At 46.7% G+C, this 17,312-nt stretch overlaps 1 protein-coding gene across 1 annotated transcript; it reads right to left on the bottom strand.

Annotated features, from left to right (window-relative positions):
- Window positions 1-621: 621 nt before the first annotated feature.
- LOC119405252 (calcyphosin-like protein) lies at window positions 622-13,971 on the bottom strand. The gene is made up of 4 exons (XM_037672064.2): window positions 13,741-13,971; window positions 12,620-12,803; window positions 10,782-10,991; window positions 622-927 (listed from the first exon to the last, which is right to left on the bottom strand). The coding sequence occupies exons 1-4, from the start codon at window positions 13,887-13,889 to the stop codon at window positions 826-828; spliced, it is 645 nt and encodes a 214-aa protein (XP_037527992.1). The 5' UTR covers window positions 13,890-13,971; the 3' UTR covers window positions 622-825.
- Window positions 13,972-17,312: the final 3,341 nt, after the last annotated feature.

Raw genomic sequence — 17,312 nt, 5'->3', positions numbered from 1 at the left:
AAACGTAACGATATCTTGCTTCAGCACGTGACGAAAAGCTCATACCGTGTCGTGAAGTGAGGGCATAGTAGAAACCGAAACTAGCTTTAAAAAAAAAACATGCAATAAATTTGTAAGGGTGCGCTCACGCCTACCAGTGCATTTTCTGGACTTTGAGGGCTTGGCCTTTCACTCGACGCGGAGTAACGAAAGCTGAAATAAATAGATAAAAGAGAGGAAGAAGTAAATAGAAATAAAGAGAGAAAGAAAAACGGAAAAGGAGAAAAAGAAAGAAAGAGAAAACCCAAAAGAAACAAAAAATGCTACCCAGCTCCGCACTTCCTTTTCAGGCTTGGCACCACTTGCGCAAAGCTGTCTTTTTTGTTGTTGTTGTTGTTGTTTCTTTTTGCACTTATCTGCCATCGAAATGTGGCTGCCGTGATCGAGATTCGAACCTACGGTCCTCGGGGTGAGCGTCCGCGTTGGTTTTGTGCCTCGTCCATCGTGCACATGATGCGTTATTACGACGCTAATTTCGCAGAACCCGCTCGATTGTGAGTATGAAAAGACCTTTTGTTTCCTCGGCACGGTGTCGAACACTAATCCACGCCAGCGACGTCAATGCTGTAGAATTAGTGTTCATTTTAATCCTCCTTAATCCTTTGGCCCTTGCGACACACATCCAAACGTTTTTTTTTTTTTTATATTATGTGCCCAGACAAATGTAGTCATCTCGTGGGAAGCATTCGGTGACGTGAAAAAAACATACTCGGGGTGAAATGGACAGGGAAAGGAAATGCACACGGGCGTGCGGGGGGTCTGTGTGTGTATCCCAGTCGATCGAGGCTATAGCTTCCAACAGGTTCTCATCATCAGGTCGAAATAGGCGTCTTCGTCGATGGAAGCACTCACGCCCGAATAGTAGTCGAAGAATTCCTCCTTGGTCACCTGGAAATAGAAAAGTTTGGGGAAAAAAAGAAAACACTCAGTTCGTGTGGTCAGCAACCATTTCAGTGTTATCACACATCTCGCGTTATCGCGTAGCTTGCCGTAAATGAACGTCAAAGAGAGTAATAATAATAATCAATCAATCATTTCTTTACTCAACGTGCTCAGGAACAACAGCGAAGGCTTTGTTCCGGCGCAGGCAAGAATAAAGAAATAAAGCAATAAAAACTAAACAATACAATAAAGACAGTATTTAATGATAATAATAGTAATATCTGTTTTACGTGCCAGAACCACGATATGACGATGAGGCACGCCGCAGTGGAGGGCTCCGGAAATTTCGACCAACTGGTGTTCCTCAACGTGCACTGACATCGCACAGTACATGGACCTCTAGCATTTTGCCTCAATCGAAATGCGACCGGCGCGGCCAGGAGCGAACCCGCGACCTTCGGGTCAGCAGCCGAGCACCGTATAACCGCTGTACCACTGTGGCGGACGAAAGTCAAAGCGAAACGCTAAATCAATTTCAACTGATAGACAACGCTCATCTAAATATTTAACTTGGCTAATTTGATGCAAAGGTGTTGCTCAAGCAAAGGTGCAACGATTGAAGGTTTCACGGAATATTTCACGCGCATACAAACTTTACGCATCAGAAAAGAAACAAAAGATGTCAGTGTTGGCATCTCTGATTCTCCGTTGGCATCTCTGACGGCATCTCTGATACTTTATCACGCTTGAGCCGCTGAGGCAAAGTTTGTTGAAACTTACTGTATTCATTATTTGGCTCTCTTACGCTAAAATTCCGCCTACAGCGCCTCAAATATATAATCTGCCGGACCCAATACGGCCCTGCCAAGGACTATGACGTCACGGCTCGCTGGTGAAGAAACTTCAAGGCAGCCTCACCAACTTACTTTTGTTTCACGGACATTTTCTGTTTTATCAAGCAACTTCTCAAGATAACAGCTAATCGCCGGTCTTTTCTGCTGTCAGTTCAACAGTGAATTGACATACAGCGGCACTGAACTTTCTATTCAGTATCGCTTTAAAACAAATTTTCGCCGTTAATCCTCTGCCTACCGTGTACGTGTTGTAAATATGAATAGCTAATTTCTGTACCATGTGCACATAACTCGGTTTATTGCTACTTTTCTAGCGCTTACTAAAAAAATTACACCATTTCCCGCTAAAGGAGACCATGAGGCGATGCGAAGCCGGAGCACTTGCACGATCGCGTTCCGTTGGCGTTCTTTGGGCATGCTACCGACCTCGCGTCGTGGAACGCGCAGAGGAACGCTACGCGCGTCTTGTCTCTGTTAATTCTCACAGGGCGAGCGGGGAACGTGGTCGGCAGGCGTGCGAGAGAGGGGCAGCGTAGGAAAGGAGAGAGAGGGGGAGGGGACGCGCATGCGCTGGTTCTCATCGCGGCGTTGCGCAGGAGAGAATTTCGGTATGTCTAGCCCGCGTTTCAGAGGAAGAGTGGAAAGTGGGAGGGGAGAGGAGAAGTGGGGAGGGGAGGGGTGAAGTGGAGAGGGGGAGGGGAGAGGGGATAGGGTATGCGCATGCGCAGTAAGGGTAGTCACGCCTCACACCATCACCACCACCACCGGATTGAGCTCCGCCATAAGCTACTTCGCATCTAAAAAATCTTTCGGGGATTATCTGGCCAAAACAACATGGAAACTATGCTGAAAGCATAATATTGCGATTATATTCGCCAGAATCACCCATTTATGATACGGTAAGAAGGTTAATAGCGCCGGCTAAATTCATTGCGCTTACGTCCAACATTGTGTAATTCCGCATAATTGTGTAATTGTGTAATTCCACAAATAACATACACATCATTATTGTTTCGCCTGACGATCATTTGTATTTAAAAAGATAATCTAGCCATCTTCGTCTACATCAGCCAAAGCATAACATGCATTTCATTGTTGCGCAATTACCGCGGCAGCTAGTAAAATACACCACTCTTTTCCTTCATTTACACCACTTGCAGCGTTACACTGCTTGCAGCGTATTTTACATGTGTTAATCACGAAAACTTGCTGTAACTATCTACACGTGGCACGAGAGGACAAAGAGCAGATTTACGAAAAGCACTAAAGATTGCAATCCGCTTTGCATACGCATCGTTATGAATACCGTAGAATCCTTTTACAACCATGCTGACATCATATATGACGTTACGAACACAAATCACGTCACGTTAAGCTACTTAAGATAGTTGAGGGGCTTCCTCGGGAGCGGAAGGAACCCGTTGAAGTCAGGGGTGCAACAGCCGAAATAGGATTTGGAGCAATTTTTGGAGCAGCAAAATGTTTCTTTTGGAGCACAAAAATCCAAATTTGGAGCAGGTTACGAAAAAAAAACCTTCATTTCTTAGCCCGAAATCCCATATTTGGAGCTGTATAACAAAGAAGGCTTACTTTTAGAAAAGAAAACAAAAATATGTAAAAACCACCCAACATCAGCTAATTCGTGCACAGTGCACATGAACACTGTAATTTCAATAAAAGCAGTGTGTTGAGCCACCCCATAGTGCGAACAATGACTAAGTCCACATTAGCATTTGCAGGACCGGTCAAATAATTCTACAGGCATTGGAAATGCTATAGTGGACCTGCGAACCTGACAACCTGGAAATTTGGGAGATTCGTAAAGCAGGAGCAAGTGGGGGTAGCAAAGAAAGAAAACTGGCATACGCTTTTGTCTATTGTTCCTCAAGGCCACAGAAACGCCATACACAACAGCTCCAAATGATTGCCAATAATTTTTTAGACGTCAGCGATCATGCTAGTACTTGTAATTACACGCCGCATACACGAATGAGTAATTAAGGAACAAAATGTGCTGTGTCCCTGACAGTTAGCACTAATAGCCCCTTCTAAATCTCAATATGCTTTTCCGTAGGACACCGCTGTACTGCGGCAAAAGTGGCTTAAAAAGCGTTCTGCACGCAATAAAACAAGCATCAGGAAATTTGAGAACTACTGTCCTTTTGTATTGCGATAGCAACTATATGGACACTCTCGACAAGTTTTTGCCGTCATCTCCCGTATAAAGTCCAAATTGATAACATACCCCTGTGCATAGTATGTTCTACCGCGGGTAAAAGCGCGCGAGTGCAGGCGACGAACGTGGCTGAAGCAGACATCAAACGAGCCAGCCCATCTCCGTCGCTCGGAAGGCGCATGCGATAACACCACTCCGCTCGGGAAGCCTGCCATCGAAGCATAGAGGAAACGCCCCGTCCGTCTTGAACGAGCATGAAAAGACGTGAGAGGGGGGCGGGGGGTGCTGTCGCTCGAGCAGCAACTTTGAACTTTGATTCTAAGGGTGCGGCTGCGATCGCTGGCGCGCGCGCTATCTCGGCAGCCATCAGCGGGCGGCTCGTATATTCTGCTACGTACTGCGCTCTCAATGCGAAGACACTGTGCAGAAAAAGCATCTTTCCCTGGAGCAGCCGTATTATCTTACACAAACGTTTTGTAGAGTTACGCGAGATCGGATACAAAACAGTTTGCTGCCAGCCTCACTTCGTATGCCATTACAATTTGTTGCTATCGCATTCATTGCTTCGTCCTTGCGGTGAGTTCTTTTTCTTTCCCAAAGGTGTTAGGGTTAGGGTCTGCGCGTCTGTATTGGATGACGATGCCCACACTGTAGATGACCAACGCCGCCTCCATTTCTCGCTCAAGTTTGCGCAACTGAGAAAATTTTAAGCTGGTCGGGCATGTTGGCGCAGCGTGGTGCAATTTTTACAAATTTCACTGTTTTGGCGCAGCTTGGCGCAAAAATAAGGAATTGTATCAAATTGGCGCAATTGGCGCAGCTGTTGCATCCCTGTGAAGTGCAAAACCATCTCAATCGCTGGCGATTCCGCTTCATCTCGTTCTTAAAGTTCAGCGACAACTGATTCGCTCAGAACGACCAAAATTTAAAGTAGTTTTTAGGGGTTCATCGTATATGAAAGTAAGACGCGCAGACACGGATACAAAGAAACAGAAATTGTGTTTGTTTTGCCCGTTGTTCGTCCTCCCTTATGCCCATGCCTTCACGCCTTATATTCTTCAAGCAATAAATTGAGTTCCATAGAACCGACAAACCGCAAAACATCACGAAATTAGGTATTTGTTTCATTATTTATGTTACTTAATTTAATATTATTCCACTCCTAAAGGGTCATAGCAGGAGAGCGTATACAAGTAATACATATTGTTATGCAACTGCAAGTGCAACTACAAATAATTACAAAAGAGTGCGAAGCAAGAGCATTCATAACCGTGGCTAATGTAAATTTAAACAGACTCGCACATAGAAAGAAAACCCCACATTTTAGCGGGCAAGAACGAAGAGAGAGAACTTCTTTTTCGAACTATTTCCTTCAATGGAGAATTTGTTTTGATTATCAGATCAAGGCCAAAAGATTAGCTTACCTAATAGTCTGCGTAATTGTTAAGACTCATTGCTAGCCCCCGCAGTAAGGAGGTATGAGGTATCCAGTACTAAAACCGAAAGATTGGTTCAGTTAGCAGTCTGCGGAATTGTCAAGGCTCTACACCAGCCCCGTTGTTCGATAAAATGAAGTTTCTCTTCTTTTTTATTTTTCACATTATCGCAATGTCCACGACTCACGTCCGTACGTCAGCCCATGCAGGAGAACCTGAAGAGACGTTGTAAGAACTACCCAGTCTGTATTTGGAGCCGTACTGTAAGCGGAATAACTCGAACGGTAACATTTGCTGCTGTTTCTCACATATGTGGCAAAAATTTGAAGGTATAAGAGACTTGAGAAGCAGCTAAGTAACAGGCGACGAGCTACGAAATGAAACATTTTAGACGCAACATGTAGCAGGTATATTTGACAACAAAATGGGGATAGCCGATATCAGAATTGTCACTAGGCGCAAGAAATAAAACTGAACTGAACAGGCCCTGTAACGTGTATAACGACCACCAGTGGTCTCTTAAATGTAACAAAGTACATGCCGAGAGAAGCGAAGTACAGTCGAGGACGGCCGATAACTATATGTAGTGTGATGAGAAGAGGAAATTTGCACGTTTGGGATGATGTCAGTCCACACAAACTGTCCCAGCGACCAGAGAGAGGAGACGATGGGACGATAGCAAGAGCTCTTTTCTCCTTGCGTTCGCTATAGCACCATTTTCCGGACACGACAAACCAGCTAGCCTAAAAAACGCCAGGCCTGCGTTGAAACCGTAGCACAGTCACAGCGAAAGCTGGAAGAGCGGCGTTTCTAGAGCCCGTTGTAAGCTCTCTTGGGGCTAATATAACAAGTACACTAGCAAGGTACCCACTACGCCATAAATAACAATTTTTTGTGAAGTTGGTAAGCACCTACTAAGTCATTATTCGTCATTCTGCGGGGAAGCGAGGCACCAGCAGCTACACGTCTGTAAGGCATTATGTGCACTTTGTGACACGACGACTGATGACCATGAAGAATTATGGCTCAGCCTTTTGTAATGGGTTGGAAGCTTTAAACGGCCCACCAGTTATGCAATTTGCATTGGGTGACGCGACCGGTCGCTATTTCCCTCTCCCGCCGTGCTGTAAACATACGTTGACGTGTGTGAGAGAGAGGGGGGGGGGGGCGAAGAACTTTACTGAGACCCCGAGGAAATGAATCATGCACTTATGGGATTCCTTGGCAACCAATACAAGTGCACTTGCGAGGAACCCACTACGCAATAAATCATTGTAATTTTTGAGAAGTAGGGAAGCAGGCACTATGCCATTTTTCGTCTTTCTACGGAGAGCCGTGGTACCTGCTAAGCGCATGTATGGCATTATGCGCACTTTGTTGATGCTGTGCCTGATGACGATGAAGAATTATGGCGGAGCACTTTGTAATGGGTTGAAAGCATTCGACAACCTCCTCGTTGCGCAATTCGTATTGTATAACGCCTGGTTACAGAATTCGCGTTGTGCGACGCTTGGTGTTTATTTTACTCTTCTACCACGCTACATTGCTTATGTTATTGTGGTTCCTTCCTGACATGAAGCCTGTATGAAGCCGCAGAATGACGAATAATGGCTTAGTAAGTGCTTCCCAGCGTCACAAAAATTGTGATTTATGGCGTAATGGGTACCTTGCTAGTGTACTTGTATTAGTAGCCCCAAGAGAGTTTATATCGGGCTTTAGAAACGCCGCTCTTCCAGCTTTCGCTGTGACTGTGCTGCGGTTTCAGCGCAGGCCTGGCGTTTTTTTTTTCTATTAGAACAACCGGCTGCGAATTCATGCGAATTTCTTTATGTTAACAAGGCCTGCAGTTCTTGCAGACGGGCCAAAAAACTGCCTCTCGTTGCTCGCAGCAACGAGAGGCAGTTCCTTGGCCCGTCTTAAACGGTTGTCTCGATAACTTATGCAGCAAAATGTCAGGCTTAATTTACAGTCTTACATAATATATATTTTTTAAATTTAGACCTATGGAATGTCATCGATCCCTCTTCATCCCGTTACTAGCGGTCAGGACGATTCCATTATCGCAATATACCATAGCGAACGTATAACTCCATTTTCAACCTAAGCGAAGCTTCTATGAGTTACGGATTTCGGTGGCGGCCGCATAATTCGCGAAAAACCCCGGCGCCGGCGAGTGTACAGAAATGCGGGTGTACACAAGCGGGTCACAAAAAGGTGCGCCAATCGCATGCGTATTTGTACGCGCCGTTTTCCAGTAATTGATGCTCTATAACGGTAGTGGGCTTGTCGGCGAGCAGTGCGATCTTTTTTCGAGCTCACTTCTCATTACACGTTGCCACGTTTCACTGTTGTCTCTCATTGTTTCATTTCAATGTTTCACGCATGACCGTCTTTGTTGCCTGTAGCAACAGAAGTGTTGTGCTGCTAATCTCGTGGTTGAAGGTCCGATTCTCGGAATGAAGGAAAGAAAAAGTTGGGAAGGAGTATTGCACAATGTGACAGAAAGAAATAGAGAAAAATAGTAGGTCAGGCCCGCACAGGCCAAGCTTCACTTGCCTCAATGTAGATTGTGTAGCGCAACGAATCGACGGGACACCAGACGCTGTGTGCGTATCTTTCTTGTGTCCCGTCGATTCGTTGCGTTATACAATCTATACGGTGATGCTATAGACCATTTTCACGGGGCGAGGAGGAGCGGTCTGGCAACTCGCGTTTTCCTTCTTTCCGGTGTGTGCAAATGGTTCACAGTGCGCGTGGCCACGCGGAGGCGAGTGTTTGCGCATTTGCGCAAGCCAGTTGGTTGCTAGATCATAGTAGAACAGCGCCGGCGAAAACAACAGACCAGACGAGGAGAAGGACACGTAACACAAGGCGCCTTGTGTTACGTGTCCTTCTCCTCGTCTGGTCTGTTGTTTTCGCCGGCGCTGTTCTACTACGATTGTGAACCAACTAGCCCAAAAGTACATTTTGACAAGTTGCTAGATCAGAGACAGCGCCGCCCGCTAAGCAACATGGCGGCGCCCACGAGAAAATCGTCTGTACCAAAACGCCCAGTCTTCAACCTTAACTTCACTTGCCCCCATTTCCCGATAGGGGAAGAGGTTCCATTGCTTTCGCGCATGAATTTCGTTCAACGCTTATTCTTCCGCCCACACAAGAGGATACGCGAAACGTGTCGATATGCAGGCTGATCACGGTGTCGTCGACCCTTTAATGGCCGAAAAGCGCGAAACAGCGTCGATCGTGTCACCGTATACGTTCTCGAAAAGCGGGCCATTCGGCGCCATGCAGTAACTGCGTTCGGCTCGTATCTAAATTTTCCAGACCACGCGATCGAAGGTTCCAAGTGTCGAGACCGGGTGTATATATATATATATATATATATGGCGCAGGCAGCTTTCAGATTAGAAAACGCGTTAATGGCTATAAACGGAAAGCACTCGCAAGCCCCGAGGCGCGATACGCGCCCATTTCGAACGTGTAATGTATCCGTACCGATGGGTTCAAAAACAGGCGTTTCTCAGAGCGCCGTTTAGGACGCGATTATCGCCGCGGCTTGTGCCCCGTTTGGTAAAAATGGTATTAACGCGACAGCGTTAAAGAGCTCGTTTCGCGGGAATTCCGGTGTCGGCGTCGTTGGTTGTGAGCGAAAAAACAATGTTGCCCGTGAGCGAAAATTCGAGATCGACACAAATAAGTAAACGATAAAAATCTTCGGTTCGATTGGAATCGAACCCGCGCCTTCTGCGTGGCAAGAAGGTGTTTCTACCTCAGAGTCGCGCCACAGCTTGAAACTGTTTCAATGAAAAAAAACCGTATACGAATGTCATGTAGCGCGAGAAGTCACCTTAACCCATGTTAAATACATTGCGTGGCAGGAGCATAGAATCGCGTGTTCTCTTCGGGCGTCGTAGAAGTCACGAGACGTAGTAGGAAGATATAGAATAATTTAATTAAACTCAATAAATTGGATGCCACACAGGCTACACGACGCCACAGAGGCGAACACGCACGATAGTCTCACTCGTCAACGTCGTCGTCTTCTTCGACTGCTCACACCAGCATGCGCGCTTCTCATAGAGGCGCTAGCGATGTGCTAACACGCGCCAGGCGTCAAACCATGTGAATTGCACAAGTGGGCGCTTTAAAGGCGCGCGTATTACAAAGCGCCCAGACATATTTAATCATCATCAGCAGCAAAGGCATCAACAAGGCGAGCAGCTGCGTAGGTGCCCGTGTTACCTTACGAACGAGTAGCGCTATTGAGTTAATTCCCAAAAGGAAGAATTATGGCGTAGTGGGCACTTCGCAACTGTACTTGGAGTAGGGATTGTATAGGACAGTTTGAAATGGCCAGTGTTACTCGCACAGACGATGCTTTTCTTGCGGCACGATTGAAGGGTCGGGAGGGGGGGGGGGTGCCGAAACCACGATATGATTACGAGGCACGCCGTAGTGGAGGACTCCGGAAATTTCGACCACCTGGTGTTATTTAACGTGCGTTGACATCGCACAGTACACCGGCCTCCGGCATTTCGCCTCCATCGAAATGCGACCGCCGCGGCCGGGATCGAACCCGCGACTTTCGGGTCAGCAGCCTAGCAATGTCGTTTTGGCGGTGCCCCTGAAGTCTCCGGAACGTTACACTGTAAAATGCTATCGCTAGCAGAAGTTCAGTCGTGATAGTCTACGCCAATATTTTTTTAACAGCCGAGCCGTTAAGCTTTTCGTTATGCCGTGCAGAGTCGACAGAAAATTCGGCCCAGCTGTGCTCCAGCTCGCGTCGCCTAGCAACCGCCTGGTATATCCGCGCTCGCTTAGTGTAACTTACTTAAAACTAGATATACCACGCAAGATAACGTCACAGCTAGTTACGTGATTTAGGTCACGTAATATGACGTAATTAAGCCATTGCCATTTAATACCATCCTAATTAAGACATTGCTATTTAGAATCTTGCTAATTAAGAACCTGCTAATTAATACCATGCAGACCATGAAATTGTTCATTAAAACATCCTAATTAAGCCCGTGGTAATAGTGATCATGCTAATTAATGACTTGTTAATTAACTGATCGCTAATTATAATAATCCTAATTCATATCACGCTAATTTGAAACACAGTAATTAATCGTGCACTTTACGTAGCCGGAACGACATCGCCAAGCAATATAGTTCTACACTCCACATAGCCAAGCCTTGCAATGCCTAGTCAAACCTAGCAACGACTAAGTCGAGCTTGTAGAAGCCCACAGAAGCTAGGTCGGCCACAAGCTCCGCTCTTAGCCCAGTTTCGCACCACAAGTGCAAGCTGGCCATATTTTCTTTCCTTTCTCCAACCAGTCAAAGCCCTTAATGGAAAACTGAAGAACAGGTCAGAAAATGCATACTCACAACGCCGTCGACGACGCCTCCTTCTTCAAAAGTGGCCAGGAACTTGTTCAACAGTTCTCGCTCCGTCTTCTGTCCATTCAGGTAGTCGGGGTGGTTGCGCACGTTGTACACGCTCTTCAGGTCCTCGAAGGTCACCTGACCATCGCCCGAACGGTCGAGCTTTTGGAATGCCTTGGCCACCAGTGCCTCTCGGCTGGGACTCATCTTGGGCTGGTACGACGAAAAACGGTCGAAAGCATTGTAAGAATTGTGGGGTTGTAACGTGGAGCTATTCCGTTCTGCTTCCGTACTGTCCGATAGTGGTTTGAGGTTAAGAAAGAAGCTTATTTCTTCAACCAATTAGGAAGCACGGCGCAGCGTCGAGGAGGAAAGGATAAGGGGAGTTAAAGATAGAAGATAACGGACAGCTCGCTCTAGAACAGTTGAACAGCAAGACTAGCGAAGGCTGAACTTACCGCGAACATAAGAGAGCTTTTTTGTTGCTGTTATTACAATCATAATCACTTCATGGGATATAAACTGAAGCTTCACAAGCACTTTCTGGACTCCCCCCCAAACCACACCCCCCAAAAAGAGAGAAAGAACCACTTTCAGGACTAAAATTGGGGGAGAAAGCACTGCGCAATAAAGTATGGGACATTAAACATATACATTTAAGTCATAAAAAAATCACAGCATATCCACGGAGTGAATGATGATGAGTGGGCGAAGCTGCGGAGGTTCATCGGTAAACCGTGAATCTTCCGTGAATTCTGCCCAGTACATCATCACCGACGTGAGATCGGGCGCGTTTATACTAAAGGTTCGATGAGTTATGACGACTTGCAGCTCATTTTAATTTTACATGTACGCTGTGAATTTTCATTGTTTAGAAAACCATTGCTTTAGAAAACACCTTGCGTCTTTCGTTAAGCAGCTGGCGTCTTTTTCGTTTTGCTTTAGAAACATCTGGCGTTCTTTCGTTTTGTTTTTACAAAACATCTGGCGTCTTTCGTTGGTTTATTTCATCAATCAACGGCGTTTTGAACAAAATTTTTATTGTTTAATCACGCACAGGAGAAATCTCACCAGGCACTACCTTGGAGGTAAACAATGGCTGCTAATGGGAATGAGAGACAGAAGAAGTCGGCTTTTAGCTAACACTTACACTTCTACAGAGACAGAAGAATTCGGCTTTTAGTTAACGCGCACGCTGCGAATTTTTTATTGTTCAACAACGCACAGGAGAAATCTCCCACCGGCACCACCTTGGAGGTCAAAGGGTAAGACTTGTTACTCACTACTACGAGCACGACGAGGGACGAACGGGTGCCGCCTTAAGGAGCTTCGCCCCTAAAAATTGTTAACGGAATGCTGCTGGAGCCAACGTATTGACAAGTGGACTCGTCATCGAGTCTCCATGTCACCTTTGTCGAGTTGATGCGTCGACGCAGCAAGTCCACTCATTAAAACATTAGCTCCTGCAGCTTTCGCTGTTCAACGACCTCTTATCACTTGAAGCCTCTATCTTCTCCTGAACATCTCTCCTGTTTGTACTTAAAAGAGAAGTTGAAATATAAGCTAGAAAAATTAATTTGGAAGAAAACTTCGTTAGGAAATCGTTACGGACTTTGTAAGGTATGCGACCCCTGAAATCGTAATACTTGCATTGACTAATGATGGTTAACTCTTGCTCAATGTTGGCTGACTGTTGGCTAACGATGGCTGATGTTGGCTAGTGCTGTGCTGCCGGTGCATGACATGAAGAACAAATGCATCACACGCGGAAGTTTTTCTTATAAGGAAATTAGCCGTATTTTTGTTGCAGTCTGTTTGATTCCACGTTGGTGACGGCTTACTCTGATAGTGCGGATGAATTCGTCGAACTTTATCGTCCCAGAGTTGTCCGCGTCGAACATCTCGAACAGCTTGTCGTAGTCCTCGGCTTCGAGGAATGGCGCCATGCCGGAATCGTCCAGTCCTTTGATGAACTCGTCACGAGACAAGTCGCCACTGCCGTTGTCGTCCATCCGACGGAATACTCTGAAACAGGCACGGAGCAGCTTGTTATAAACACAAGTACTTCCTTCGGAACAGTACGCAGTGAGAATGTCAGCATCTCTTGGAGTGTTCGGTTCGTCTCATAGGGTGAACACGCTTACTCTCAAATGTCCCCTCCCCAGGCCTCACTGCAAACTTGACTACACAGCAGGAGGTGTAAGACGCCGTCTAGGGAGTACTACACCGAAATATTTTTCAAATCGGCTTACTATACAATTTAGAAGAGGCTAAACCGCGCTGCTACCGTGCCTCAAGGATGCTAGCTTCACCGTCAACGCGGACACTCTTTCTCTTCGCCTAGGCTGGCGTCCGATAGCGCCGCGTACTCCCCAATACCGAGGCCAAGGAAGCGCGTCATAGTCACGAGACGAGCCTGGCCATTCTTTCTCTCCCTCTTCTCTTGCTATTTTGCTTAGTGGTGCAAGCAGTGAGGGCTACAATCCAGATGAAAGCCCTAATTCACGGGCCGTGGTCAGTGACGTACGAAGAAGCGCCTGTTACGAATAGGCACTCTCCAAGCGCGTCTCCCTTGAGAGTGAGATCGCGTCGTTGTCACTTTTAACTTTCAACCGATTTCGCGCCGTCCAGGTGCATCATATTCTGCATGCACGATCGTCACCGACCGATCTACTCGCCGCCAGTGTTACAATGTCCATACCTGGTGAGGGGACCCTTTAAGGAGCGACCCTTTGAGGAGTAAAATCGAGTCGTTGGTTAGCACGATGCGATAAATCGCCCATACTCGGCAAAGAAAGCTCAGTAGTGCTCATAGATACCACAGCGATCGAGCATTGGTCCTCACTTGCTTTGTCTTAACTGCGACTTCGCGAGTCCTGCTTTGCGCTTCAAGACCGTGAATATATACTAACCAACACAGCTGTCTGCCCGACTTAGTAGTATCCAAGCGACCGCGACTTACTTTCCCAGGCCCAGAATGCCGGCCGAGCCCCGCTGAAGGCAGAGAAGTCGTAGCTTCTCGACGGCGTCTGATGTGTTGTGCAATTGCCTCGCAGCCGTGAGCTTCATGACGTTCTCGTTCCGAGTCTGGGCGGACACCGGTCGAGGCATGGACAGCGGTCTCCCAGCGGCAGTGTGGAACAAGAAGTCCCTCGAGAAGTGGCCCCCGTAGGACGACGTCTTGACGGATGACCTGCATCGCCAACGAAAGCGCTGTCATGCACTCCGCTTCCTCGTTGGCCTATGCGTTTTCCACCAACTGCAGGCGTTCCTCCGGTTTTCTTAGGGAAACCGGACAGTACGTCACGTTGTGACAGTTCGGTGACTACGTTGTTGCGTTGCTTTTAGACAGCGCTATCGTCATGTAGTGTCGTTCCAGACTCTCTTCTGCTCCTTCATTCTTTCGCACCCCCTTTCCCCTTCCCAATTAGAGGGTAGCTAACCAGAGACTTCCACTGGTTGACCTCCCTGTCTCTCCTTTACTTCATCTCTCTATCTCGCTCTTTCCCTTTCTCTCATTAACACCTATACTTGATCCCAGGTCTGCCACGATAAAGGCAACGAACCAGAAAACTTAAAGGTACGCGAATGTGCATTGCGAGCACAGCACTGCAGTCCGTCATCGTGGCCTCGTGGTTATGGTGCTCGGCTGCTGGCCCGAAGGTCGCGGGATGGAATCCCAACCGCGGCGCATGCATTTTCGATGGAGGCGAAAATGTTTGAGGCTCGTGTACTTAGATTTAGGTGCGCGTTAAAGAACTCCAGGTGGTCGAGATTTCCAGAGCCCTCCACTACGGCGTCTCTCATAATCATATCGTGGTTTTGGGACGTTAAACCCCAGATTTTATTATTATTATTTCTTATCTAAACGAACGCGAGCTTGATCAGGAATTCCTGTTTCCGTGTAGCCGAGGGCTGGCCGGCCAAATATTCGGTCGCGCAAGAGAATTCCGGATTGCATACAGCAGTGTATGTAACTTTTTTTCTTTTCAGGAGAATCGGAAGATCGAATAAAAATTGCGCGCTTTGACTGGGCTCTGCGTATGACGTAGCCCCGGGTTGGCGGGCGTGGCGACTGGGGAGCTCGACCTTTTTTTTTTCTTTTTTTCTAGCTCGATAAGACCGATTTCAGGCAAGAAGCGAAGATGGTAGCCGGCGGAAGTTGTCTTAACCGGGCAGTGAATGACAGTGTGACAATATTTGTGTGTGTGCGGGTGGGGGGGGCGAAAGGCTGCGGAAGTTGGGTGAAAGCTTCCATCTCTGATAATGCGATGTCCCTCACGCACATTGTAGCGGTCTATATGCGTTGGTGTAAAATTAGGGGAGGGGGAGGGGTCTGCGTGTTTTATTTCTTTTAGAGCCCGAGGGCCCGACGGCTTTCATCGGTCTCGCCCACGTCTTGCCTTCCAGATTTGTATGATTAGCGCAAAACTCGGCCATAGCTCAGCTATGGATGAGCTATGGTGCCATATAATTAAGAGCTGCTGGTCATGCCAGGAAAGCACAGCACACAGTAAACCCAATGTAACCTGTGCACGCCATGGCACATTACTCAATTTTTCACAGCTTTACAAATAAAATCATCCACTATTGCGCGGCTCCTATAGGACGTGCACAATCGGTTGCAAAAAGAGCGACATAGGAAGTTGCCTAGATATTTCGTTTCCGCCTAAAATCCGGAAAGTCGTTATCTAGGAATGCTGTTTCCTGGGCCAGTTTTTTTATACTGATACTTGAGAAAAACCAGTCAAAGAAAAAAAAAGAAGAAATGCTCAAACGCGAAGGAAAGAAGAAACAACACCTCACCAGCGAGGTGTTGTCTCTTTTTACCCTCTGTGTTTGCGTGTCATTTTCTTTTTTTAACACGAAAGAGTTTTATGCTGGGGTGTACCAGGACTTTCATGACGTATTTCCGTCACGGAAATGCGCCAGCAAAATGAACGCCATCAAATGGCAAAGAAAAAAAAACGTATGAAGAAGTTCCGTTGGTAGGAGTCGAACCAATGACCTCTCGGTCCGCGACGATGGCTGGCTGGCGTTTAGCCCACTTAGATACCGCCTAACTTTTTTTTGTCTTTATTGCAGAATGTAACATTCAAACAAAAACAAATACATCCCCACTAAGCTTCAAGCTTAGTGTTATGGCTTCGAGAATAGTATGCCACGTGCCACACACGCCTAAAATGGTTTCAGATGACACAGGTCGTCCATAACATTCAGTAGTTCATCATCGTAGCAAAGTTTTGCAAATACTTCTCGCAACTTGCACATTTCTTCAATCAAATAAATACGAACTGGCCGAGCATCTAAATCACAATGCCTTACTGACATGCGGCTTCGCCATATACTGTGCAAGCCAAGGAGAAAGAACATATCGTATTTTAAAAGTCCCGGTTCTACTGCTAAGAACCGAATCCAGTGTGGTGTAAGTGGGAATTCCTTCTTAAGTGTTCTTTGGAGAACATCCCAAAATAAAAAGAACACGTAGCGAAGGCTACATGAACGCGCCATTTATCTTTCACACTTTCCTCTCACAGTGCTCTTGGATGGATGGATGCCATGAGCGCCCCCTTTGTAACGGGGCGGTGACATGTGTGGCTACGACCGTCCCATTCGGCGCGTTTCCAATAGGAGAAGTGCAATTTTGTCAACGCTTCAACACACCGCGAGGTGGAGACTTTAGCCTAAGCCTCGCTCATAGCATCCATCCATATCGAAAAATAGCTATCCGACGCTCGCCTGGCTGTCGCACCGCGTTCCCCGCTCGACCTGTGAAAATTAACGGCCAGGCCTGAAGGACGACACAGCGCGCGTAGCGTTGCTCCTCGCGTTTCACGGCGCATTGGAGGAGTGCATATCGAGTATCGGCGTTTATTATGTGCTTGTTGATGCCATATTTGCGCGGGATTCACCACATGCGTTGTCCAGATATATGTTAACTTCAGCTACCACAAGGGTTAAATCATGATCATGGGCGTTAGTCGTATAGGGAGATGCGCCAATAGGCGTCAACGTGAGTGCGTCCACATCAGGCGGTGCTACATGTGCCAAACAACAATAGACATTATACAATTTGTGATATACCAATGCACTAAAGCAATCAACTACTTTTGTGACGACACGTTTCACTTTCGTGTTATACCGATTCCTATGACAGAGGGATCAACCATCTTTTTTTAGGGGCGAAGCTCCTTAGGGTGTGGGTCGTTCCCTCCTGTGTAGTAGCAGTAGTAGTAGCAGCAGCAGCAGCAGTAGTAGTAGTAGTAGTAGTAGTAGTAGTAGTAGTAGTAGTAGTAGTAGTAGTAGTAGTAGTAGTAGTAGTACGTAAGTATGTAGCCAGCTCTAGTTCATTGAATTGCTCACTAGATGAGCAATTCACTAGATATCATAATTTACAAGACATCGTAGTGTTCCTTGATATAATCACACTAAAAGACATACTTTGCGGGCGATATACTCTAGTGAGCTTTCAACTTTTCGTCTTAATGTACATGATAAATAAATTATTTCTACGAAAAACGCAAAGCACACCGT

This window comes from Rhipicephalus sanguineus, chromosome 9 (genome assembly GCF_013339695.2).
Source record: "Rhipicephalus sanguineus isolate Rsan-2018 chromosome 9, BIME_Rsan_1.4, whole genome shotgun sequence".
Taxonomy (NCBI): Eukaryota; Metazoa; Arthropoda; class Arachnida; order Ixodida; family Ixodidae; genus Rhipicephalus; species Rhipicephalus sanguineus.
This window is presented reverse-complemented; position numbering and strand designations above follow the sequence as displayed.